The 27,428-nt window shown below is 33.1% G+C and overlaps 2 protein-coding genes and 1 long non-coding RNA gene across 15 annotated transcripts in view; 2 read left to right on the top strand and 1 right to left on the bottom strand.

Annotated features, from left to right (window-relative positions):
• pico (ras-associated and pleckstrin homology domains-containing protein pico) overlaps positions 1-13,677 on the bottom strand; it is a 132,563-nt gene extending 118,886 nt beyond the window's left edge. The window contains exons 1-3 of one of the 10 annotated variants that reach the window (XM_073979210.1): positions 13,589-13,677; positions 12,076-12,347; positions 11,573-11,696 (exon numbers count right to left, since the gene is read on the bottom strand). Coding sequence is in view for 5 of the 10 variants with exons in the window: in XM_073979207.1 (XP_073835308.1) it covers positions 11,573-11,707 (135 nt within the window). In the remaining 5 variants the exon portion in view is untranslated. Of the gene's footprint in view, positions 1-11,572; positions 12,016-12,075; positions 13,392-13,465 lie in introns of those variants that run through there. The other 9 variants (XM_073979207.1, XM_073979208.1, XM_073979213.1 and 6 more) reach the window with 9 other exon arrangements.
• Positions 13,678-16,737: 3,060 nt separating this feature from the next.
• LOC141398718 (uncharacterized) lies at positions 16,738-18,493 on the top strand. The gene is made up of 3 exons (XR_012411699.1): positions 16,738-16,862; positions 16,947-17,607; positions 17,672-18,493. It is a non-coding gene; the product is annotated as an uncharacterized lncRNA (long non-coding RNA).
• Positions 18,494-21,964: 3,471 nt separating this feature from the next.
• LOC141398717 (ATP-binding cassette sub-family F member 2) lies at positions 21,965-26,947 on the top strand. Of its 4 annotated transcripts, none has more exons than XM_073976308.1 (5): positions 21,965-22,110; positions 23,265-24,003; positions 24,070-24,675; positions 24,737-25,173; positions 25,376-26,947. In XM_073976308.1, the coding sequence occupies exons 2-5, from the start codon at positions 23,325-23,327 to the stop codon at positions 25,505-25,507; spliced, it is 1,854 nt and encodes a 617-aa protein (XP_073832409.1). In that variant the 5' UTR covers positions 21,965-22,110; positions 23,265-23,324; the 3' UTR covers positions 25,508-26,947. The 4 variants fall into 4 exon arrangements, with proteins under 4 accessions (XP_073832409.1, XP_073832408.1, XP_073832411.1 ...); XM_073976307.1 differs by lacking the exon at positions 21,965-22,110 and adding an exon at positions 22,194-22,461; XM_073976310.1 differs by lacking the exon at positions 21,965-22,110 and adding an exon at positions 22,252-22,565.
• Positions 26,948-27,428: the final 481 nt, after the last annotated feature.

Genomic DNA, 27,428 nt, shown 5'->3' with positions numbered 1-27,428 from the left:
CAAATGAAGAAGATTCTCTCAAAAACTATTGTCTGAACATGCTGCTATTGCAACACAGTTAGATCAATCAAAATTTTACTCGATAAGTTTATTCGAAACAAATGTCTTTCATTTTTGTGAAGAAAACTTTGCATATTGAGCTATATGCCATACTCCTCGATATCCAGGGATACCAACTCCTGAATTAAAATGAAGAAGTTTTTCCGAAAATGTTGTTTTTGCCAAAAATATAGGGTCAAACATCAATACCTTATTTGATATTCTCGAATGATAAAGAAGAAGTTTGTACGAAATGTATGACGGTATTCTTTCATGGCAAAATTTTTTTCACTAGGTTTTTAAACTTTTTTCTCAGAAACATTGCGTAATGATCCTCGATAATTTAGTGGTCAGTATACCCAAAAAGTGAATAATAATTAAAACGGAACTGTACTTAACTTGTGGCTAGAGATCTTTCAATTGATATTTGTGAAAGTAACCTCCTTTTCTAAATAAAATCATCCTCTATAGCATGATCATAATTATAATATATTCCACAAACATCCCAGAAGTGACAGGGGAGACTTCTCTAATATCAATGATGGCACCCCGATTCATATTTAGCTCAATGATATGGGACCTACTGTTTATCGCCGAGTCCGAACGGCGTGTCTAAGACACCACTTGTAGAGAAGTGTTACAAGGCTGAAACACTCAGGAAATGCCGCCAACATTACTGAGGGGTATTTTGCCACCGTTGAAAAATGTTTTGATGTTGACTGGCCGGGGAATCGAACCCACGACCTTTATCGTGCAAGGCAGGTGTGCATGCCATTGCACCACGGTGGCACCCCATAATTGTTATGGATAATAATTGTTATGGAATTGTACTCTGCTTATGGCATAAGATCTCTGAAATGATATTTCTGAACAGCAGTCCTCTTTTTTAAACAAATAGTCCTCGATAGTATAGTGGTCAGTACACCCAAAATGCATAAAATAATTGGAACTTTCAAATACTTCTGCTCGTGTTTCTGAAAACAAACTTCTTCTTAAAATAAAAAATCCTCGATAGTATGTATAGTGGTCAGTATATCCAAAATATGAATAATAATTGGAACAGATCTCTCAAATGATATTTCTGAACAGCAGTCCCCTTTTTTAAACAAATAATCCTCGATAGTATAGTGGTCAGTACACCCAAAATTCATATAATAATTGGAACTTCCAAATTCTTCTGTTCGTGTTTCTAAAAACAATCTTCTTCTTAAAATAAAAAATTCTCGATAGCATGTATAGTGCTCAGTATATCCAAAATGTGAATAATAATTGGAACAGAGTCTACCTACATCTGCTTGTGGCTTGAAATCGCTCAACTGATATTTCTGATAAGTTTATTTTCTCGATAGTGTAGTGGTCAATACATCCAAAAGGCATATAATAATTGGTATAGAATTGTACTCTGCTTATGGCTTAAGATCTCTCAACTGATGTTTTCTGATCCTGATCCTCTTTTCTAAACAAATAATACTCGGTAGTGTAGTGGTCAGTATACCCAAAAGGTAGATAATAATTGGTATAGAATTGTACTCTGCTTATGACTTAAGATCTCTCAACTGATATTTTCTGATCCTGATCCTCTTTTCTAAACAAATAATACTCGGTAGTATAGTGGTCAGTACACTCAAAAGGTAGATAATAATTGGAATAGAATTGTACTCTGCTTATGGCTTAAGATATCTTATCTGCTATTTCTAGAAAGCAATCTTTAACTTTAAACAAATAATCCTCTATAGTATAGTGGTCAGTACACCCAAAATGTGTATAATATTTGGAAAATATCTGCATTCTTCTTCAAATAACATAATCCTCGATAGTATAGTGGTCAGTGTATCCTAAAGGTGAATAATAATTGAAACAGAAGTAGACTCTGCTTGTGGCTTGAGATCTTTCAACTGATATTTCTGAAAAGTAAGTTTATATTTTAAACAAATAATCCTCGATAGTATAGTGGTCAGTACACCCAAAATGTGTATAATAATTGGAAAATAACTGCATTCTTCTTCAAATAAAATAATCCTCGATAGTATAGTGGTCAGTATATCCAAAATGTGAATAATAATTGAAACAGAAGTAGACTCTGCTTGTGGCTTGAGATCTTTCAACTGATATTTCTGAAAAGTAAGTTTATATTTTAAACAAATAATCCTCGATAGTATAGTGGTCAGTACACCCAAAATTTGTATAATAATTGGAAAATAACTGCATTATTCTTCAAATAAAATAATCCTCGATAGTATAGTGGTCAGTATTTCCAAAATGTGAATAATAATTGAAACAGAAGTAGACTCTGCTTGTGGCTTGAGATCTTTCAACTGATATTTCTGAAAAGTAAGTTTATATTTTAAACTCATAATCCTCGATAGTATAGTGGTCAGTACACCCAAAATGTGTATAATATTTGGAAAATATCTGCATTCTTCTTCAAATAACATAATCCTCGATAGTATAGTGGTCAGTATATCCAAAAGGTGAATAATAATTGGAACAGAAGTAGACTCTGCTTGTGGCTTGAGATCTTTCAACTGATATTTCTGAAAAGTAAGTTTATATTTTAAACAAATAATCCTCGATAGTATAGTGGTCAGTACACCCAAAATGTGTATAATAATTGGAACATAACTGCATTCTTCTTCAAATAAAATAATCAGTATATCCAAAATGTGAATAATAATTGAAACAAAAGTAGACTCTGCTTGTGGCTTGAGATCTTTCAACTGATATTTCTGAAAAGTAAGTTTATATTTTAAATAACTAATCCTCGATAGTATAGTGGTCAGTACACCCAAAATGTGTATAATAATTGGAAAATAACTGCAATCTTCTTCAAATAAAAAAATCATCGATAGTATAGTGGTAAGTATATCCAAAATGTGAATAATAATTAAACAGAAGTAGAATCTGCTCGTGGCTTGAGATATTTCAAGTGATATTTCTGAAAAGTAAGTTTATATTTTAAACAAATAATCCTCGATAGTATAGTGGTCAGTACACCCAAAATGTGTATAATAATTGGAACATAACCGCATTCTTCTTCAAATAAAATAATCCTCGATAGTATAGTGGTCAATATATCCAAAATGTGAATAATAATTGAAACAGAAGTTGACTCTGGTTGTGGTTAGAGATCTTTCAACTGATATTTCTGAAAAGTAACTTTTTATTTTAAACAAATAATCCTCCATAGTATAGTGATCAGTATAACCAAAAGGTAAATAAAATATACATTTGTAGATTATATGGCGTTTTGTTTGAGCTTTCCTGAAAAGAATTTCGATAGTAATTTCAATTAAACAATTCTCGATAGTATAGTGAATAGTATCCAAAGCCTTTGCTAAATTCTGTTTTCTGGACCTTTGTCTTTTTGGTATAGTTTTTATCCATTTTTTGAGATTTATTTTGATATTGAGGTTAGTTGAACAATCCTCGATAATATTGTAGCTAATAAGGTAAATCGATAATCAACGATTCGATGATCAACGGCAAAGTTAATTTGCATTAAGATGTGCATTTAATTTTACCCTGACAGACGGCAGTTTCTGCATTTATGAATCAGCTGATTGCTGGTTAAAGTGTATTTTGTTGTTGTTTGCATTGCAATTTTTTGGTTGCACACTATCCATTCCTTGCCAAATCAATAGAATTTTGCTACAGTATTGCCATATTAAAATTAGTAAATGCAATTTAAATTCAATTCGATTTTGTGCATTAAGAATGTGGATAATGCACGAAATAATTAAGGGATGTAATGCAAATTAACGCTGCCGTCTGTCTAGGGTATCAGGCGAAGACGCATAAGCAGCAAATGTGAACCAGATTGTCATTTCGCTTTTTTTTCTGTTTGCAGTGTATGTGGCTATGGCTTAACTTCATAATTGTGTCTGGTCCTCTGTCACTTTTAACACTTTAGCTGTATTGTTGGATATTGAGTCCAATTTGAAATTATTGATTTTCTTTTCTGGTTATCTTTGCAGGTTATGTGCCTTTTTTTGAAGCTTGCAATGTTCCTTTAACAGATCTGATTGGCAATTTACATATTTAATTTAATTAGATAATACTGCATGTTATGGGGCATTAATTTTGAACATTGAACATTTTTGTCTGTTATCTGTTGGCTTTAAAATGCCTACATTTTTAGCTGATTTTCTTATGGGATATTTGAAAATTGATTGTATTTTCATAGTACAGGTTATTGTATGGAATAAAGTGCTTCTATGGCTTCACTTTCCTGAAAAGAAATTTCTTTTAGAATTTAAAGATATTTTACTCGATTTTTTTGGTCTTGTCTCCTTTGAAGGACAAAACATTTCTTTTAACTGATTTCCTAGACTATTCGTTGCATCTTGGGATCAATTAGGTAATACTATTGAGTATGGGGAATAAATTGTGGCCTTGATTATTACAAGGAACTTGTTGCAAAGTTTTGCATTTCTTTCTGGTCATCTGTAGCCATTAAACTGATATTGAATCCGACTTGAAAATACAGGTTACTATTATTAAATCAAACTCTTTACTGTCCTGAAAGAAGATTTCTTATAGAATTTAAGCATATTTTCCTCGATAGTATAGTGGATAGTATACCCTTTTTTGTTCTTGCGTCTCCTTTGAAGGACAAAACATTTCTTTTAACTGATTTCCTAGACTATTCGTTGCATCTTGAGTTCAATTAGGTAATACTATTGAGTATGGGGGGTGAATTGTGGCCTTGATTATTACAAGGAACTTGTTGATGACTTTTGCATTTCTTTCTGGTCATCTGTAGCCATTAAACTGTTGGATATTGAGTCAGACTTGAAATTACAGGTTACTATTATTAAGTCACACTCTTTACTGTCCTGAAAGAAAATTTCTTATAGAATTTAAGCATATTTCCTCGATAGTATAGTGGATAGTATACCCTTTTTTGGTCTTGCGTCTCCTTTGAAGGGCAAAACATTTCTTTTAACTGATTTCCTAGACTATTCGCTGCATCTTGAGTTCAATTAGGTAATACTATTGAGTATGGGGAATTAATTGTGACCTTGATTATTACAAGGAACTTGTTGATGACTTTTTGCATTTCTTTCTGGTCATCTGTAGCCATTAAACTGTTGGATATTGAGTCCGAATTGAAAATACAGGTTACTATTATTAAATCACACTCTTTACTGCCCTGAAAGAAGATTTCTTATAGAATTTAAGCATATTTCCTCGATAGTATAGTGGACAGTACACTCTTCGACAGCATAAGTTGATACTTAAACTTTTCTGGTCGTGTACCCCTTTGAAGTGCGCAAAGTTGACTTGATTTTGATCTTGACTACTTGTAGGAACTTGTTCTTAACTTAAGCATTTTGTCCGGTTCTCTGTAGCTTTCAAAAACTACCATGCCTCCGTGCCTCCATGGAAAACTTCTTTTATAATATATTCTTGACTATTGGCTTCTTGGCATAATAAGGCAAAATGTGATAGTGAATGGAATGATTTTAGATCTTGACTTGAGGTTTCAGAAAATAAATTTCATATAAAATTTACTGGCCTCGGAAGCTTTGGTATTAAAGAATGGTTTAAATAAGTAAAAAGCAGTATTCCTCGATAGTTTTTTGATTAGCATATCAACTCGTGAAGTCAATTCGTATTGGTTTAAGCTTAAGCATTTTGTCTGTTTCTCTGTAGCCCTTGAAAAACTCCTGTGCCTCCATGGAAAACGTCTTTTATAATAATTTCTTGACTATTGGCTTATTCTTGAATATAATTAGATAAAATGTGATATTTAATGGAATGAATTTGGAGCTTGGCTTGAGGTTTCTGAAAATAAATTGCATATAAAATTTATTGGTCTCGTAGGCTTTGGTATTAAAGAATGGTTTAAATAAGAAAAATTTTTCCTCGAATGTTTTTTGATTAGCATATCAACTCGTGAACTCAATTCGTATTGTTTTTAACTTAAGCATTTTGTCTGATTCTCTGTAGCCTTTGAAAAACTCCTGTGCCTCCATGGAAAATTTCCTTTATAATATTTTCTTGATTATTTGCAATCTTCTTGAGCATAATTAGGTAAAATGTGATATTGAATGGAATGAATTTGGAGCTTGACTTGAGGTTTCTGAAAATAAATAGCATATAAAATTTATTGGTCTCGGAGGCTTTAGTATTAAACAATGGGTTAAATAAGTAAATTTACATTTTCCTCGATAGTTTAGTGATTAGCATACCCACTTGTAAAATCAATTCGTATTTCCAATAAAGCATGTGTCTTTTTCATATATTTTTCATTAGTTGTGTTGCAGTTTTTGTCTTATATAAAATGCAGGCAAGTGTACCAAAAAAGGACATTTTTTATCGGCTTACATTATTGTACCTAGACGCTACATTTATTGACCAGTTTTTCTCAATTTCCTCCTTTGATTGCTTCTCTCACTGTTTTTGCACTTGGCATGACTCATCTAATCACGTTTCTAATTAACCATGACAAATTAACTCTTTTTCTTTTGTTCCTATATTTTGAATAGATAAAATCTCAATACAAATTTCTCTCACAATAACCAAAAAAGAAAAGACCAATCGATACAAAAATCCTCATTGTACGATAATAGCAACCATAAAATAATATGGATGATTATTGAGATTTCCTGAAATCAGGGGGTGGTTGCTGCAGCACACAAAAAAAAACGTCATTAGACAAAATGAATTTGTCATTTTCCTAAACGAATTGCCAGCAAAACTCCAAATAATTTCCCTGGATACATACACCACACGACGCACACACACACCAACTGAAAGAAATTGAAGCGGGAAAGTTTATTGTGAAATTTCCAAATTCTATGCCCTGAGAGTGTGCTTGTGTTGCGTCGCGGCGGTACGTGTGCCAGCAATTCATCAAACAACGAAATAGAGATGAACAAGCCAAAATGAATTTCATTTGCTAAATAACAAACGAAAACTATGAGTCATCATAAAAGTAAACAAAATCCCCCAGATAATCCCATATTCGCACACACACAGTGCTCGCGCTTGGCATACAATAACAATTTTCTGCACTATAAAGGCTACTGTCAAGGGCAGTGCAGCAATGACAAGTATAAAACAACCTCGTTTGAAAGGATAAAACATTCTTTGTTATTTTGAGGATATCAACAGTTTTTTCCGTCGTCTTTGAGTCATAGAAATTTTCTTCGTGGTAAAAGAAAACTACTACCTGCCGGCAAAAGGATTTATAAGGGTTGCACACAATCATGGCGGAAACGCAATAACAAAATATAACTTTGTAATTTCGTGTTGCGAGTGTTTGTCTTTAGAAGAATGTTGTTTAAAATCTTAAATATAAACATCAAACTTTATTAACATTTACCTACAAATCTTCAATTTCATTAAAGGTTTGTAACTTGGGGGTTCATAAATCATAAACGAGCACAAAATTTATGGCAACCCTGTATTAAATGACACTTTGCGGCAAATGTGTAAATATCAAAGAAAGAGAGAGAGAAAGGATTTCTCTGAGTAAAATAGAGTTGAATGGTCCAAATGATGTTTACTCGTATCAGAGTGAGAGAGAGAGAGAGAGAGAATGAGGATTACCGCCAGAAATGTTAAAAGAGTTTGGTAAACAAAGGAAACACGATCCCAAACTGCACTTCGGCAAGTGTTTTATTGTCACAAAGAAAAAAAAATTGTGAAAAGATTTATCGAAGAAAGGTATTACAATTTTACTGCAGTCTATAGAATGGCGATAAGAATTTTGGCAGGTAATCTAAGCGATAATTTCGTTTGAAGTAGACCATTTTAAGTGGAATAAAGGTACATTTACTGATAGGATAAAGAGATAAAATGAAATCCTATTATATGTTATAATTTTTTTTATCAAAACAGCTGTCAATCAGCGTAACAGGGATCGAGATAAGATATAATTATATTGGATTAAAGGTTTGATTGGAAAATTCCTAAATAAATATAATTATAACAGGAGGAAATTTTTCTTCTTGGCTATTGCTATGAACAGTAGCCCACAGCCAAAACCAGAATTCTAAATGGTTGATTTGTGATATTTTATTTTCACACAGGTAGAATGGTAAAATGTTTAAGAATGATTAAAAGAGATTTTCCGATCATCTGCACTATAATATTTTCTATATGAATATATTATCCGGATAACATTTTCTATATGAAAATATTATCCGGATAACATTTTCTATATGAAAATATTATCCGGATAACATTTTCTATATGAAAATATTATCCGGATAACATTTTCTATATGAAAATATTATCCGGATAACATTTTCTATATGAAAATATTATCCGGATAACATTTTCTATAGGAAAATACTATCCGGATAACATTTTCTATATGAAAATATTATCCGGATAACATTTTCTATATGAAAATATTATCCGGATAACATTTTCTATATGAAAATATTATCCGGATTACATTTTCTATATGAAAATATTATCCGGATAACATTTTCTATAACATCCTCTATAAAAAATGTTATCCGAAATACATTTTCTATATGAAAATATTATCCGGAAAACGTTTTCTATATGAAAATGTCATCCGGATAACATCCTCTATAAAAAATGTTATCCGAAATACATTTTCTATATGAAAATATTATCCGGAAAACGTTTTCTATATGAAAATGTCATCCGGATAACATCCTCTATAAAAAATTTTATCCGAACAACATTTTCTATATGAAAATAATATCCGGATAACATTGCTATATCAAAATATGTGCCGGATAAAGTATTATTCATTAAAGCATTATCCGGATAAAATTTTTCTTTGGAAATATTATTCGGATAATTTTTATTCTCTACGAAAATTTTATACAGATAACATTTTCCGTATGAAAATTTTGTCCGGATAACATTTTCTATACGAATATATTATCCGGATAAGATTTTCAGTATGAAAATATTATCCGGATAAGATTTTCAGTATGAAAATATTATTCGGATAAGATTTTCAGTACGAAAATATTATACGGATAACATTGCGATATGAAAATAGGTTTCTTTAAAATTGTATCTATTAAAACTTTACCCGGATAATATTTTCTCTTTGAAAATGTTATTCGGATGATGTTTTCTAAATGAAAAGTGTATCCGGATAAAATTTTCCATATGAAAATATTTCCCGGATAACATTTTATATACTAATGTATTATCCGGATAACATTTCTAAATGAAAATATCATACGGATAATAAAATTATTTTCGAATATATCGTCCGGATAACGTTTTTTATATGACGGCATTATTATTCTATACGGAAGTGTCGTTCGGATAAAATTTTCCATGTGAAAATATTATCCGCATAACATTTTCTATATAGAAATATCGTCCGAATAAAATTTTATTTTTGGAAATGTCTCCGGATACAATTTTTATATGAAAAGTGTCACACGGATAATTTTTTTATTGAAAATATTACGCGGATAAAATTTTCTATATGAATATATTATGCGGATAACATTTTCTAAACGAAAACTTCATCCGGATAAAATTATTTATATGAAAATATCATCCGGATAACATCTTCTATATGAAAATATTATTTTCATAACTTTTTCTATATAGAAATGTCATCCGGATAACATTTTCTCTATGAAAATTTCCTAGGGATAATATTTTTGTAGGAAAATTTCATCCGGATAACATTTTCTATACGAACATATCGTCCGGATAAAATTTTCTGTATGAAAATATTCGCATTTTGTGAAAATATTATCCGTATAAAATGTTCTATGCGGAACTATCATCCGGATAACATTTTCTCTATGAAAACATCACCCCGATAAAATTTTCTATAAGAAAATATCATCTAGATAACAATTTCTATACGAAAGTATCAAGTAGATAACAATTTCTATACGAAAGTATTATCCTAAAAAAATTTTCTGCGTGAACTCATTCGGATAACGCTACATTGAACATACCAATTTACGCTGTATAGGTTTACAATAAGCAATTTTTAAATACCTCTTGAATTTCTATTTTTTTTTTCAACCTTTAAGTGAAACAGTCATTACGCGAACTCTACGTCAAGTTACATTACGTTCTGAATGATCAAAACGTTCTCGTACGAATTATTCTTGTATTGGCAACACTGATTTTTAAAAAGGAAGAATAGTGCGAAAATGTACCGTTATTGAGATGAGAGTATCTGCCAGAGAGCTTTAATATCGCAAAAGTAAACAAACACTGAACATCAACTCAAGGTGTATGTTCAGTGTTTTATTTCTAATACATATGTTACGTTTTGTATTCTCATTGGATTTTTTCTTTTTTGTTGACAACACTTGTTTTAGAAAGGTTATAACGGTAAAGAGGGGAATATACCGTTATTATTAAGATAATCGAGAGGAGTAACAGCGCCGAAACCTTGAATATCATCGGCACGATACAAAACACTGAACATCGACTTAATGAGTATAAATGTCGGTCTAAAATTTAGTGGCATTACGTTCACTTTTCCTTTCAAAACGCTACATTGGACATACCAATTTACGTTATATAGGTCTAGAATTAGACATTTCTTTAAATGCGTCTTGAATTTCTTGGCTTGAAGCTAAGAAGAAGGATTATTTGTTTCATCCTTTAAGTGAAATAGTCATTACGCGAACTCTACGTCAAGTTACGTTACGTTCTGAATGATCGAAACGTTCTCGTACGAATTATTCTTGTGTTGGCAACACTGATTTTTAAAAAGGAAGAATAGTGCGAAAATTTACCGTTATTGAGATGAGAAATACCTGCCAGAGAGCAGCTTTGATATTGCAAATGTAATAAAACACTGAACATCAACTTAAGGTGTATGTTCAGTGTTGTATGATCAAACTATCCATCTTGGATTTTTTCTTTTACGTTGGCAACACTTGTTTAAGAAAGGAATCAATTATAAACAGATCATATGCCGTTATCAAGATAATCGCGAAGAGTAATAGCGCTGCAAATGTAAACAGAAAATATAGCATAATCGCCAAGATGCAAAACACTGAACATCGCCTTATGGATGATGTTCAGAGTTTTATTTCTGGTCAGCATTTTGCATGATCAAACAGTTGCCATTGGATTTTTTCCTCTACATTGGCAACACTAAAAAGGATATAACGATAAAGAGGGCATAGACCGTTAGATAATTGAGCAGAGGAATAGCGCCGCAAATGTAAACAAAACACTGAACATCAACCTTTCGGCAAGATGCAAATGCCCATTAGTGTGTGTGTGTGGCTGGAGTGTACTTAAAAGAAAGTGCTTAGATCAATTTATTATTGAAAGATGTTTAATTTAAAGTTCGTGGAATTGAAGAAAGTTTTTGTTGCTTCAGGGGCCAGCAATGTTTATTTTGTTTTACAAAAGGTAAAAGTAAACAAAAAGAGAATGCATTTTTAACATGCCTAGGTACATATAGAACTGGAAATGAGGTTGTCATTATTTATAGGCTCTTTGGATAGGCGTTTTTTTGTCGGTTTAAAGTAAATTAATGGAAATTATTTAAATAAACAAAAAGTGGAAAAAAGAAGAAGATGCTTTTGATGCTACTTACCGTTTCGTCCAGATAATGAACTGATTGCTGTTGCTGCTGCAGTTGCTGTTGATAGTGATTGTTGCTGCTGTTGTTTGCTGAAGATGCTGACGGCGACGATGTTGATGGCTGTCGATCTGCAAGACTGCAATCCATATTACATTTGATTTTTGCTTTAAGCCACAGACACAAATACACAGATGAACATCAAAAGTCGTGTAAATGATGTTTTTTCTTGGTTTTGGTTTAGCCTTTGCTAGTTGTAGGCGTTGGATAATAACAAACTACTTGACAAAAACAAAGCAAACTCTACTTGGACGATGAAGAAAACAAAAGAAGAGGTTTGGCAGCAGCAGCGTGGAGTTTGTTGGCTGATGGTGAAATATGGCACACAAGTTAAGCCTCACACTTTTAAAATGTACAAAACGTGAGTGAGTTGTAAAATGACAACGGCAATGATGGTGCTATTCGATGACAATGTTGATACTTCTTGTAAAGTAACACTTACGCATACACTCTCTTACCTCAAATGTATGCAAATATGGAGGGCAGCCAGCACATTCACTGGTTGGTTGGTTGTGGGGCTCCAAAGTTTTACATTCACAAATTTAATATAGCTGGGGAGTCAGAGACACACATGGAATGAATGGAGTAGACTGGAGACCAACCAAAAAATTCATAAAACACACACACAGAGACACAATTACAATAATGAAATGAAATACACAAAACAAGATACGTCTTGCACAAGTTTTATCTTTTGTCGATTATTACTTTTTTCGTAACCCCTTCTCTTCTGTAAAAAGAATAAATAGCAATAAATTTCACATTTCAATAACTTCTCGCGGGGAAAGAGTTGGAGGAGAATCAGAATTGGTGACTCCCAACTCAAACTGGATAATTTTATGTATTTATTATGACTTGTTTTACACCATTAAACAAGTATTTATTCCATTGATTGTTATATTCCTTCTTTTCGTTGTGAGTAGGCGTTTTGAAATCCTAAATGGTTTCAAAAGCGTCGACCCACAGGCTAATTTCACATTTGTTTTAAATAAAATTATTTAAGCTGTTGTGGTTGTTGCACTTCCCCACGGTTGGTTTAGTGGCACAAATGGTATGGTTCCTTACACCCACATAAACTTGGAACCGACAACGAAATTTAAGATTATTTTCCTTAACGACAACAAAGACATTACAAGCGAGCGATAAAAAACACACACATCGGACCCGTTTTGTTGCTGCTTTTTAGTTTTTGTATACTTTTTTTGGAGTTTTTTTTTTTAGTGGTAACAAAAGATAAAGCAGCAATATTGAAAGAGTGTTGAAAATATACACAACTCACAATACGAAAATTTAACATAAAAAATTCATATAGGTACTACTTCGTTTTGGGTGTAGCCACAACCGCAGCAAGCAGTAGTCATGTCAGTGGTAGAGAAAGAACCAAGTCTATTGGGGTTAGTGGAGTTAACGGCGTTAAATTACAACTTCAGTTAACACAACATCATCAAAACAACACTCTCTTAATATGGCACTTCCAATAAGTAGTTATTTTTCATTGCCTTCTCAATAAATATCCACATTCTTTCAATTAAAATTAAATTTCCTTTTAAAATTTTACATAAATTTCTTTCTTTTCAATAGACAGCGGCGGCTTAACATCCAACATTGATTGAACAGGCTTCGGTTTCTTCTGTTCTGTGTCGTTGCTTGGTGCTTAATCAAACTGCATTTCCCTCTTTTGTTTAACACATACACACACGCACAAACAACAATAAAAAATCTTACTGGAAGGAACCAACCACACACTACTAAGAGATTAATCGTTTTTCTTCTTGGTTCCTTTTTCACTACTACAACAAAAACGACAACAATTCTTCTACCGAAGACACCGACAAGCACCAGACTTGCCTTTTAATAATCCTTGCAATTTCTTGTTTTATGTGCCACATAAATTTCATTTATTTTTGGTTTGTTTCAGTTATGATTTATGTTATTTATAATTTCTATGTTTTTTTTTTCTTTGAAAATTACAATTTTTAACACTGTACGACGATCCGCTACAAAACACGAAGCAAACTTTCCGCCCCCACACAATAATAAAACTGAGTTATAAAAACCGACCGACGACCGAGAGTTGATGAAAGTCAGAGCCCTTGATGTGATTTCACAGTGACGGCGTTAAGTGTAATAAGAGAGAATGAAATGAAAACATAAAAAAAACAAATCATTAATCATTACTCTATAAATATTATAAAGTTATTCGTGTAATAACTTAAATAATCTAAATATCACAAACTTATGTTGTTTTATGCCATGATTCTTATTACTATCATGCATTTAATTAAAAATAATTCCATTCTCCATTACACAGCTGATTTCATTCTCTACCTCTCTCTGCAATGGAGTTGCCGAAAAATTCTCATTGGAGCATTGTGGGGTGTGTTCAGTGTTGGTTTTATTGGTAGGGTTGTATTTTTTGTTCTTTCATATTACGCGGAAGTAATTATCACATACCATATTCGTCGCCAATTTAATTTTTGTTGTAAAACTATATATGGTGCATGTTTATTACTTTTTCCATATTCCCAACATAAGATGCCATAATGAAATTCTCTGTTCCTTTTTTACCTACAAATTTTAATAGGCAAACATTTCTTTAATATTTAAGAACACGCGACACAAATATGGTTTTATTTGCATTACTTTCTGAAAATGGCAATAGAATTTTAATAAGAAGTTTGGTGTTATTGACACTGTAAACATGTTAATGGGACAAAAAAAGTGACTCGTGTTTTGCATTTTTTAATTTGTTAATTGGCATGACTCGCTGTTACCCAGCAAAAAGTTTGCATCCGCGGATGCAGTTAAATCACTACATGTGTACGGTACATTTGCCGTTGGCGTACATCTTTTTTCTATGAATTCACCTATGAATTTTACAAGAGAACGCGCAGCTAGGATGACTTCCATTTTGCTTCCACGGCACACAGCTAGGATGCACTCCATTTTCGGTCCAAATCACAGCCTTTGATGTAGTGTTTTGGATTGAATTTTAATGCAGTCTAAAAATGTTATAAAATGCAAGCCATTGCAAATATCCCAAAATAAATAAAATACATTGCTTATTCATGTAAAACAAGAATATTAACTTTTTTGCATTAACACAAATTATAAAAACTCTCCATTAAATTTGTTTGTAACTAAGTTTTTCCTCTACTCCGCTTTTTATGACATCGAAATTGATATTGCTTTATCATCCAAATGGTTTTTCATTTTTCCTCCTGTTTCAGTTCAGATTTCCAAAAAACTCCAACTCCACTTCAAAAATAATTTGCGTCTCGTGAATTACAGCAATGTTTATAACTTTAGTTTGTATTTCTTTATTTTTTTAAAACAAATTCTTATAATTTTAGAAACTCTTTCTTGTGTTCAGAAAAAAAGACTGCGACTGTAGGGATCAAACAATTGGTTTGCTTGGCTAGGGATCTTTGAGCGAGTGCTTCTAAAATGTATCGAGCGGAGTGTATTTTTCATAACTCCGTGTGGACTGCATCGAAAGATGTATTGAAATCATAATGCCAAGTTTACACTAGCGCTCCAAAATCCACTGGATTTCACGAAATCCTGAAATACACCCCGGTGTTCACACTCATTTTTTGTTGATTTCAAACATATCACAATGATCAAGGTAGCTGCATATGCGCAGCTGATCGAACATGAATTTTCACAAGTTGTTGTTAATTGAATTAATCATCAAAAATATAAAAATATAGAACTTTGCAACTTTATTTGGAAAATTATCGTAAAATTATCTATATATTGTATTATTTCTAACAAATGAAAAATAAAAAAATGATTTTATCGTTGATACATCATAATAATAAATTTTGATAGATAAAAGTTGTGCTCAGAACCAATAAATGGGATTATTCGTGTTCATTATGTTTCCAAATACATTATTCTTGTTCTTATTCAGTAGTTTTCCCGTTTAGTGCTAAAAATGCGTTCCCGTACTCCGAAATCTAGCAAGACTTGCACTTCTCTTTAAACAAAAATAGCGCCGAATAACACCTTCATCTCCTGTTTTCTGCCATACAATATTGTCCTAGTAGAAACTAGCAGCAAATATTTTCATTGGCATCTAATATGATAGCTGATACGTTGATTTTGACATTTATGCAGGAGTTTCTGCAATTTCCGTCATTTTTCCGCAATTTTTGACAATTCGCTCTTTTTTCTAACATTGCCATTAAAAAAGTACGGGAACACAATAAAAAATAGCATTGTAACAATGGAACAATTACCCAGGTAGTGGCATCGTTAAATTTTGAATATGTTATGTCAAAACTTTCTTTATGTTGTTGGGGAAATTACAACAAAAATACTTTTTTTTATAAAGGGATTTGACTTTTCATATTCGATCAGCTGGTGTGATACCACTACCTGGTAGTTCTGCCATGATTGTAACAAAATAATTTGATAATTTTGTCACATTGTTTACAAATTTTTATACTAACATTTTTTTTGTTGCAGCAATTGACCATCTACCTTATTTATTATGATACGTGAAAAGTGTTGCAACTTTTGGTACTTTTTTAGGCAAAACCAGGGTTGTATATCATGTGTACTGTGATTTCGATGTTGATTTCGCTGAAATCACGTGCCAAGTTTACACTAGCGCTCCAAAATCCACTGGATTTCACGAAATCCTGAAATACACCCCAGTGTTTACACTTATTTTTTTGTTGATTTCAAACATATCACAATGATCGAAGTAGATGCATATGCGCAGCTGATCGAACATGAATTTTCAAAGCAAGTTATTGTAAATTGAATTAAACATCAAAAATATACGACAATATAGAACTTTACAACTTTATTTCGAAAATTATCGGAAAATTATCTATATATCGTATTAATTGTGTATAGTACCAAAATATAAAAAAATAAATAATGATTTTATCGTTGAGACATCATAATAATAAATTTTGATAGATAAAAGTTGTGCTCAGAACCTGCAAAATATTAGTACTTGCACATGGCAGAATAAGAAGGTAATCTCATTTGATAAAACCGTCCTTGAGCTGCCAAATACAACCATGCATTTGAAACAATATGAAAGTTGTTGTTATTGTATGTGAATGACAACAATAACAACAACTTTCATATTGTTTGTTTACGTTTTATTTATATTTTTATATTTCTGAAGAATGTGTGAAAAGTTTTTGTTTTTGATGGTCTATTGGTTCATGGAGGACGTTTGTGAGGCTGGATAATAAAATATTTTCGTAATTTTGGATAAATGGTAAGCAATGTGGATCACTACAGAGTAAATCGTGAAATACAACGTAAAAAGATTTCTTCCTTAAATGTTTTTATATTGTTACAGAGTGCAGCAAAGGCAAGAATAATGAACAAAGCAAGGAAAGAGTATTTGCTTGCCAGCAGTCACGGTTCCATTCGAATGCGATGAGGCGAACACAAACACAACCATTTGGACTGCAATGAGGGTCTCAATGAATATGTTGGTCTATGGTGTTCTGATTCTGACCACTAACTACCCCAAAATATTGAGTGTAACATAAGGATGTTTCCAATACAATACCTGCTTGGATGTTATCGCAGTGAGCATCCCTGTCATAATTTAGTGGAAAGGCTTTCCCCACCGATGTACATCCACAGAGATATTAATGATTTAGGACGAGCTTATCAGGCAGGCTTGAATAGAATGTATACTGCCTGCACCGTACTCAGATACCATCCCCCATATATTACAGCAGAATAACGCCAGCTGTTAAGACAAAAACAGCTGCCTCAATTCATATTGGGCCCGAATCAATGTGGACCACACGACAAGCTGCACTTGTTTAGTTGCTCACCTGTCCTCGGATTCTTTATGTATGCAGCTTGTAAAGGTTGCAGAAATTTTGAGTCTGGATACAGAGGAACCAGAGCTACATAAGTGAAATTATACAGGAACGAACATACTTTCGTTGCTAAAACAGCATCAACCAATTGATGTGCCGTAACAAGCGTCAGCGAACAAGCCGGTAAGTTTTTGGATTGGAGCAAAGATGAATGAGTTTATATTTACATTCATATTCATATTGACAGGTCACCAAATTGCTGTCGAATGGACACTGGTAGTGCTGTTGCATGTTTTCCCGTGTCCGTGGTGGTGGTGTTCACCGCTGTGGTCAGATGCTTTTGGTACCACGTGCCTCCACTGAGACTTTTCGCAGTTGGAACAGGAATGGCAATATACCCAACACCGCTACGATTTGCAATCTGCCTATTTAATTAATGGTCTGCTGAATTTCCTTTGTTAAAATGTTGCAATAGAACAAACAAGCTGTTTGTTTTCCTTGAAGATCTGGACTGACATCCAAAAGGTGTACAAATCCCAACAATTCCGCGGTGGTCATAGCATACCACAAAGATTAAGGTTTTCTTGCAAATATGGTTCCGCCTTGAAGAAGGATGCTACCTTCCTCATCCCAAGATGGCTAACAACAATTTGTATAGCATTCTTAAATTTGAAGAAATCAGCAGGTGATTCCTGACGCACGCAACCCAAAACAATATCATTGCCAAGGCTGTCGCCAAAAAGAACAACGTTGAATTGGGTAAAAACCACTTTGCTATTCCACCACTAAAGCTGTGGCCAAGAGCGCTAAAACTCTACGGAACACGTGAAGCTAAAAAAGAAGAAAGCCGCCGCTGCCCCCCAAGATCTAAACTTTTGATATCTTATAAAATCTGTGAGAATATTGTACTCTTTTTATACTACAAAATGTATGATGTTTTATATTTAGGGATATATATAGAACCAACTTAATTTACGCAGCTGTATCTGTTTACAGTATAAATTTCTTAGGAAATCCAGATCTATGTATGTTTTGTATTTGCAAAAATAAAAACTTCCAAAGGAAAAAATATAATGTCATTATACACGTTATTATACACATGATTAAACACGCTGGATCTCATTTGGGGAGTCACTTCAATATTTATCGTGCCAATTTGGGCCATTATGTCAGGAAGCAATGACTTGCCCATGTTTGGGAGAAATATTCCGATACGCAAAGGTTGGACCATCCATTTATATTGGTCGCTGTAGGAGTTTTAAAGCTTTTGAACAAATATATCTGAAAACATAGACTTGATCACGAAACACATCATATCACTGTTAAGAAGACCACAAGGAATTTAAAAGCGATTCACGAACAGCCCTTAAGGGAAAATTTTGTGTGGGGGTACTCGAAGGACTGGATCGATATAGTCCATGCTTGATATATGTCTGGAAAAAATATTGCAATGAATAATGTTTATGCAAAATCAGTTGATCTGCTCGTGAGTTACCGTTCGCACCAAATCTTTGAACTTTTATGGGGGTTGTACCAGAAGAAGTGGACCGATATGCACCATTGTCGATATTGATTAATATTTTGGAAAAATATGACGAGGCCAATATTTGGACCACTTTAGCTAATCCGTTGGAGAGTTATCCTTCAGACGGGCGGATATACAATGCAAAATCAACTCTAAATAGTATGAAAAAATTAAATTAAAAAATATGAAATTAAATTGCTTTAAGATTTGAAATGTAAATAAAACTGACGTATGTATGTTACATACAAAGCTTGTCAAAATCATTTTGTCAATGAAGGGACGGCAAAGCGAATACAACTCTGTGAGCTCTGAGCGTGAGGTTACCTTGTATCATTGTATCATGGTACTTGCAGTAGTTTTCCCGTTTAATGCTAAAATGCGTTCCCGTACACCGAAATCTAGCAAGACTTGCAATTCTCTTTAAACAAAAATAGCTACGAATAACACCCTCTTATCCTGTTTTCTGCCATAAAATGTTGGCCTAGTAGAAACAAGCAGCAAGCATGTTCATATGTTCATTGGTATCTAATATTATAACTGATACGTTGATTTTGACATTTCTGCTAGAGTTTTTGCCGTCATTTTTCCGTTCCCATATTTTTTAGGAAATTTGTATGGGGAAGCAATCTTTGACAATTCGCTCTATTTTCTAAAATTACCATTAAAAAAGTACGAGAACACAATGAAAAATAGCATTGTAACAAAGTAATTTAATATTTTTTCACATTGTTTACAAATTTTGATACAAACATTTTTTGTTGCAGCAATTCGCACATCTACCTTGTTTATTGTCATACGTGAAAAGTGTTGCAACTTTTGGTACTTTTTTAGGCAAAAGCAAGGTTGTATATCATGTGTACTGTGATTTCGATGTTGATTTCGCTGAAATCACAAAATGAGATGATTTCATTTTTGTATGCGAAATCATGATAAATTTTGCATGATTCCGCGCGAAATCACGAAACGCCTTCGAAATCACGAAAAGACGCCGAATGTAAACCAAACAAAATGAGATGATTTCATTTTTGTATGCGAAACACTTTTTACCTGCGAAGTTATCGAACAGGCCTTTTGTTTTTTTTTTTGTCTGTTCCATTACTGCAAGAATCTGCTAATTTGTACAATTTTTTTCGATAACATAAAGGAAAATATGTTATCGTAGTAAAAAGTAGTGGCTTCTTGCAGGTTCTGGGACAGAGCATATATGTATGTCTTTGATTTTTTTGTAGCCCATCCTCTCAGTACATTTCGTCGACAAGTATACACTGAACACATCTTTGTTACATTAATACTATGTTTACACTTACGAAACCCACTCGATTTCAAATGTCAATTCCATTGCTCAAACGTCAAATGAAATCCAGATGAGATTTCATTTGACGTTTGAGCTATGAAATTGACAGTTGAAATCGAGTGGATTTCGTAAATGTAAACCAAGCATAATTGCCTGACCTGGGTTTATACAATAATACAGGTAGCATTATCAAGCCAGCTGATGGTAACATAATGTGTCAATTGCATTGAATTGATGTCAAATTTTGACATCTAATGTTGCCAACAATTGCCGATGCGGCTACCTGTGTATTTGTACCATGGTTTATATGTAAACAGTTGTAGATCTACAATATTAACAATAGCTTTGTTCCCGTACTTTTTAATAGTAAAACTCGTAAAAGAGAGAAAGGGAGAAAATTTGTTGTCACACAAAAGTTTTTTCAAAAAGTTCGGGAACGCAAAAATGGAAAAAACCTCAAAAAAGCTGGAACAAATGTCATATGACACGAAATAAAAACATTCCATATCTATCCACGCAGGCAATGTGGAGACGTAATTTTACTGCATTTTTGCTGGTGTGGACGCCCAATGTAAATGGCGTACGAATAATCCCCAATATTGCACACATTAGCGACTATATAATGGGTACTTTACACGATATGTTTTTTACATATGAGTTGTCACTTCTTATATACAAAATGTATACGCAAAGTGACAATACATATGTAAAATAACATATCGTGTAAAACACCCATAACGAAGGAAAATTGTAGGTCATATGACATTGATAGATAGTGTAAACTACTTCATAATACAAATCGTCTTATTCATCACTAATACCCCGTTTATATATAACCGGATTTAACAAACCGACTGGGTTTTAAATGTCAATTCCATTGCTTATATTTCTAACAAATCCTTATGCTAGGTTTACATTTACGAAATCCACTCGATTTCAACTGTCATTTCCATTGTTTAAACGTCAAATGAAATCCAATGGATTTCAGATAAGTTTTCATTTGACGTATGCGCAAAGGAATTGACAGTTGAAATCGAGTGGATTTCGTAAATGTAAACGTAGTATTATAAAGAAGTTTAACGCTGCATAAAGCTGAGTACACATTGCCAGTTTTGAATGACAACTTTGTTAGTGCTTGCTAATGTGGCCGTTCATTTTTGTCATTCATCATGCAACCACCAAATGTTTTGTGGTTGCTGGACGGTTGGACAGTTATCGATAACTGCGAAATATCGACATTCAAAACTGACAATGTGTACTAGAGCTGGCAAAAATCGATGGAACTATCGATAAAATCGATTGTTTTTTAAAAATTAAGTATCGATAGATAGTTTTGCCTATCGATATTATCGGAACAAAAAACCCCAACCCAAATCTCATTGAAATAAATAGAAATTTCGCTGCTTTTCGGTTTTTTGTGTGTGAGAAAATAAGCCCGTAGTCACACGTACATATTTTTCGGAAAGGTAAAATGTATTTTTTTAATATTTTTGTAAGATAAAAGCAATTTGTTATTCTCCTTTGCATTTCTGTGAACTACTTGTGCAAAATGTCAAGAAAAGTATTGACATTTCCGCCATTTTCATCTCCAAATTAATGGTGTTGACAGCTTACCGATAATATCGATAGTAATCGATATTTTAAACTATTATATCGAAAATATCTAATGTTGGGAATATCGATGGTTTGCCAGCTCTAATGTGTACTGCTCTTAAAGCTGTAAATCAGTCACAACAAGTCACACATTGAACATATCTTTTTATAAATTAACTGAACATACCCATTTTGACACTTCTCGCGCCCTTAAAATTGTGCAAAATCAAGCATTTCATTTGTGAAAATAATGAACTTAGCTTAAAATAATTTTGTAAGTAAAAATATTTATTTAATAATTTTTACCATAAATTATTATTTAATTGTATAATTCCTCCAAAATCATATTGTAAAAGCAAAAGGTAAGTTGTTTGTAAGTTGCCAAAAGTAAGGCAAAGACGAGAACATCTCTCTCACTTCGTTATCGTTCTTCGTAGTGTGTGGTGGTTGGCTCGGTCTTTGTACGCGAAACACGTGAAGAAAATAAGAATTAAAATTATTTTCTTCGCTTAACGAAGAAATCAGAAAAAAAAGTGAACAAAAAAACGACGACCAAGATTGAAAGGAAATCACCACGAAAAAGTTGAATCATACTTTTTGTAATTAACAAAATTTATAATTGCTTGTAAGTAAAGAGAAGTGCTTTGGTGCAGTGTCTGTGTGTGCATGCGGAAAAATTCAATTCTGTGAATATTTTCTTGTACATATATAATTTTTTTGATTGGAAAGGTATTTCATGCTTTTTATGGCAAAACTGGCAAAACTATTTGTAACAATAGATGTGATTTTAGGATGACGTGCGGTCGGTCGGTCAGTAATTGTGCATTTATTTTCAGGGTTACTTTGCTAAAGAAGGTAAAATGTGTTGTTAGGGGGGGCCTCACAGTATTTTAAATGGAACGCATAGAAAATTCATTATTTTTCATTACTTAAAACCTTTTTCAAAGGTATAATTTATTATCTTTGAAATGTGTAATAACTTTTTTCTAAATTTCTTTGTTTCATCGTTTCGCAGACATGTGCGATTCGTCAATTTACCTCTTTTTCCTTTACATTGTTCTCTCTTTGGGGGGTTTTCTGGTTTTCTCATTCAGAGCATGAGAATAACGTTTTTCTTGTTGTCAACAAAGTGGGGGGTATGTTCAGTTTGTGATCATATGAAGAGTTGTTATTTTTAGTATGAAGACTCAAGTAATTTGATCCAGTAAATTAAGTTAAATAGAATAAATATTCCAGATATAAATGGGAATTTGTTTGGAGGAATCTAATTGTTGGACACAAGAAGTCCAGTGGTTGGCGTTTTATTTGGTATACTGTCATGTTGTTTTTTACACCTGCCCAAATGTGATTCCTTTGAACAGAAAATGCAATACAAGTAGATTTTTTTCATATTTTAATGGACTCTATAATATTTTTTCTTTCTTTTAGATACCTTTTTCCCACATTTCTTCGTTTGATCAGTTTCACGCATAAATAATCTGAGCCAAAATGCCTTCTGATGCAAAAAAACGCGATGCCCAACGCAAGAAGGATGCACGCAACAAGAAAATCACCAGCATTTCCACGGCCAAGAAAACAAATGGTGTAACGAACGGCAATAATGAGCCACCACGCGAAATGACCGAAGAGGAGAAGTTGTGTGCCAAACTTGAGGAGGAGGCACGCATTTCGGCCGAAGCTAGAGCTTGCACCGGTTCTCTGGCATCACATCCTCGTTCACGTGATATTAAAATAGAAAATTTCTCCATTACATTCTTTGGCAGTGAACTGTTGCAGGACACTATGTTGGAATTGAATTGTGGTCGTCGTTATGGTGTTATTGGCTTAAACGGTTGTGGCAAATCATCTTTGTTGGCTGTGTTGGGTAATCGTGAAGTGCCCATTCCCGAACATATGGATATTTTCTATTTGTCACGAGAAATTCCTGCCAGTTCCAAGACGGCCTTGCAATGTGTTATGGAGGTAGATGAGGAACGTGTCAAATTGGAAAAATTGGCCGAAGAATTAGCTATGAGTGAAGATGATAATGATCAAGAACAGTTGATTGATATTTATGAACGTTTGGATGATATGGCTGCGGATTTGGCTGAGGTAAAGGCTGCCCGTATTCTTCATGGTTTAGGTTTTGACAAACAAATGCAACAGAAACAGGCTAAAGATTTCTCTGGTGAGTTGAACTATCTTTTAAGGCATTAATGGAAATGTAATGTCATGTATTTTCTCCTTATTTTAGGTGGTTGGCGTATGCGTATTGCTTTGGCCCGCGCCCTTTTCGTTAAACCCCATTTGTTGCTACTCGATGAACCGACCAATCACTTGGATTTGGATGCTTGTGTATGGTTGGAAGAAGAATTGAAGGAATACAAACGTATTCTAGTCATTATTTCGCATTCCCAAGATTTCCTCAATGGTGTGTGTACTAACATCATCCACATGACCCAAAAACGTTTGAAATACTATGGTGGCAACTATGAAGCTTTCGTGCGTACACGCATGGAACAATTGGAAAATCAGGCTAAACAATATGCCTGGGAACAGGATCAAATTGCCCATATGAAGAATTATATTGCCCGTTTCGGTCACGGTTCGGCAAAACTGGCCAGACAAGCCCAATCCAAGGAAAAGACATTGGCGAAAATGGTAGCTCAGGGGTTGACGGAAAAGGTCTCGGATGACAAAACATTGAATTTCTATTTCCCTTCATGCGGCACCATTCCACCACCCGTTATTATGGTACAAAATGTTAGTTTCCGTTACAATGAAAATACTCCATGGATTTATAAGAATTTGGAGTTTGGTATTGATTTGGATACACGTTTGGCTTTGGTGGGACCTAATGGTAAGATATTGCAAATGAATTGTAAGATGGTGGGGCTAATGTTTTGGGTTTATATTTTTAGGTGCTGGCAAATCAACCCTGCTGAAGTTGCTCTATGGTGATTTAGTACCCACCTCCGGTATGATTCGTAAGAATTCCCATTTACGTATTGCCCGTTACCATCAGCATTTACACGAATTGTTGGATTTGGATGCCAGTCCCTTGGAATACATGATGCGTGCCTTCCCCGATGTCAAAGAAAAAGAGGAAATGCGTAAAATTATTGGCCGTTATGGTCTAACAGGTCGTCAACAGGTCTGCCCCATCCGCCAGCTTTCCGATGGTCAACGTTGTCGTGTTGTCTTTGCCTGGTTGGCATGGCAGGTGCCACATCTACTGTTACTTGATGAACCTACCAATCACTTGGATATGGAAACCATTGATGCTTTGGCAGATGCCATTAATGATTTTGATGGTGGTATGGTGTTAGTTTCTCACGATTTCAGATTGATTAATCAGGTAAGAAGGATGAATGATAAATTATTATTTTTGTTTATAATTGTTAGAATCAAGAACTTGGACCTCAGAAAATATAAACCCCATAATACTCAGATCAGCACTACCGGCCTTAACTGCAAAAAATGTTTTCTATTTTATTTTTTCTTTCTTTAAATTTCAAATTTTTAATTGCTTTATTTTATTTTTTATTTATAATTCCTAGGTCGCTGAAGAAATCTGGATTTGTGAAAATGAAACAGTTACCAAATGGAATGGCAACATTTTGGATTACAAGGATGCTTTGAAAAATAAAATTGTCAACGAAAATGAAAAGAGCAAGAGCAAAAAGAAATAGAATTATCAAACACAATATAATAACAACAACAACACATAACCACAACAACAACAGCAAGAAACAACAGAAACTGGAACTTTACGTTAGAACTATGTATTTGTCTTTATTAGAGTGTAGATTATGTTCCGGAAACGTAAAATGGTTTTGGTTTCAAAAACAAATTCACATAAATGCTACATACTAGGATCTAGATCTTGCTCTATTCTTGAAGTGATCGAATTTTTATCCAAGCTATTTTATGATTTTGAAACTAATTTGTTTAAATTGTGTTTCTCAATTCTTTAAGAACAACAACAACATAGATAGAAATATAAAGGTGTTTATTAAAAATATATATAAAGATAATAGACAAATTATAACACTTAAATACATATAAATATATCAAATCTAGAAATTTATGAAACAAAAGAAAAAAATAGAAATGATATGACGTTCAACAACAAACAAATCCACACAAATTTCAATGTGATTTTATATAAGTTACGAAAAACAAAAACAAAAACCTCTCACAATATTAAGTTATATTTAAACAACAACAAAAAAAGCGTATGTATACCCCTGCCCTCTAAAAAATGTGGTAATAGGAACCTAATCAATCAATATTCAAATCCCCTTTTCTCATTAATTAGCCTAACTTTGCCAACAATAAGTAGCCACCAGCCTCAACCAATTAACAATCTATAAAACGTAGTTCCAAAAAAGGATTTAAAACTGCAAGCAACCAAACACTCAACCCTATAGAAGCTATTTTTTTGGAAATTCTATTCTATTTTTTAATTTCAAAATCTATTTTTCATTTTTTACTTTCTTGATTTTCTATAAGAAATTATGGAGCAAGTTGAGTTTAAGCATTAAGCTCGGAAAAAATTATATTTTTTTTATATAGCCGGCCTTCGGCCGGGGATTTAAGACTTTCTGCTATGGACAGGAGCCAATCTAGGGAACGGGAGCAACATTTTCTTTTAAATTAAAATTTTTCTCTAAGTAGCCGACATTTAACAAGGGAATTTTCGGAACTTCGTGGGCCCATATCTCGAGAAGTATGGACTTCCGCAAAAAATGTTATATATATTTGTGATCAGGGTAACGAGACCTACCTGTGGAAAAAATTTGGTATCGATCCGAGCTTAATGCTTAAACTCATCTTAAGCCGAAATTATATATTTTGTTTTATTTCTGTTATATTTTTATTTTGATTTTTTAACCAATATTGGCAGTTTTATAAAAAATTTTATATTTTTTAGAAAAGAACCACAACAAAAAAAAAAAAAAAAACAAATCAAATAAAACCTCCATGAATGAAAAAGAAGGTATTACCTAAAATTGAAAGCGAAAAACAACAAAGAAAAAAATAATGATAACAACAAAAATATTGGATGAAATGAATAACGAATATTAAAGAAAAACTTATTTCATCTAAACTTGAAAAACAACAAGAAATTTGTGTTTTATTTACAACCAATTTAAAAGAAAACAAATTATGGCGTTGGAAGATCCAAGGACTAAGGAGAATGCATAAAAACAACTGACACTAAAAATATTGGAAAAACAATCCGTATGGAAAGAGTAGCAATTGCAGGCCAACACTTTGCTGCAAAATCAATGCTCATACGGGTATGTGATGGAAAACGATTCGACTCGTTTTGCCATAAATCGAAATCGTATATCTCTACATTGGGTGAATATTTTAATGAAATTGAAAATGGATTTTAAAAATATTATTCAAATAAGGGGCTTTTGTGAAGCAAAACTATATATATCATCAACGGCACTCCGATTATATATCATTTCGATTCTGCAAATCGAGTCGATTCGGTTTTCATCACATACCCGATAATTTTCAAGACTAGTAGCAAGCAAAAGCAAAGATAGAGGTAAGTCAGTATAAAAATTTATTTAAAATAATGTTACAAATGAAATG

Source organism: Musca autumnalis, unplaced genomic scaffold (genome assembly GCF_047663935.1).
Source record: "Musca autumnalis isolate F117 unplaced genomic scaffold, ASM4766393v1 scaffold_3, whole genome shotgun sequence".
NCBI lineage: Eukaryota > Metazoa > Arthropoda > Insecta > Diptera > Muscidae > Musca > Musca autumnalis.
This window is presented reverse-complemented; position numbering and strand designations above follow the sequence as displayed.

Coding starts and splice junctions, on each gene's coding strand:
- LOC141398717 (XM_073976308.1), top strand. CDS start 23,325: ATGCCTTCTGATGCAAAAAAACGCGATGCCCAACGCAAGAAGGATGCA. Junction 24,004..24,069: donor ACAGGCTAAAGATTTCTCTG/GTGAGTTGAACT, acceptor TCCTTATTTTAG/GTGGTTGGCGTATGCGTATT. Junction 25,174..25,375: donor ATTTCAGATTGATTAATCAG/GTAAGAAGGATG, acceptor TATAATTCCTAG/GTCGCTGAAGAAATCTGGAT.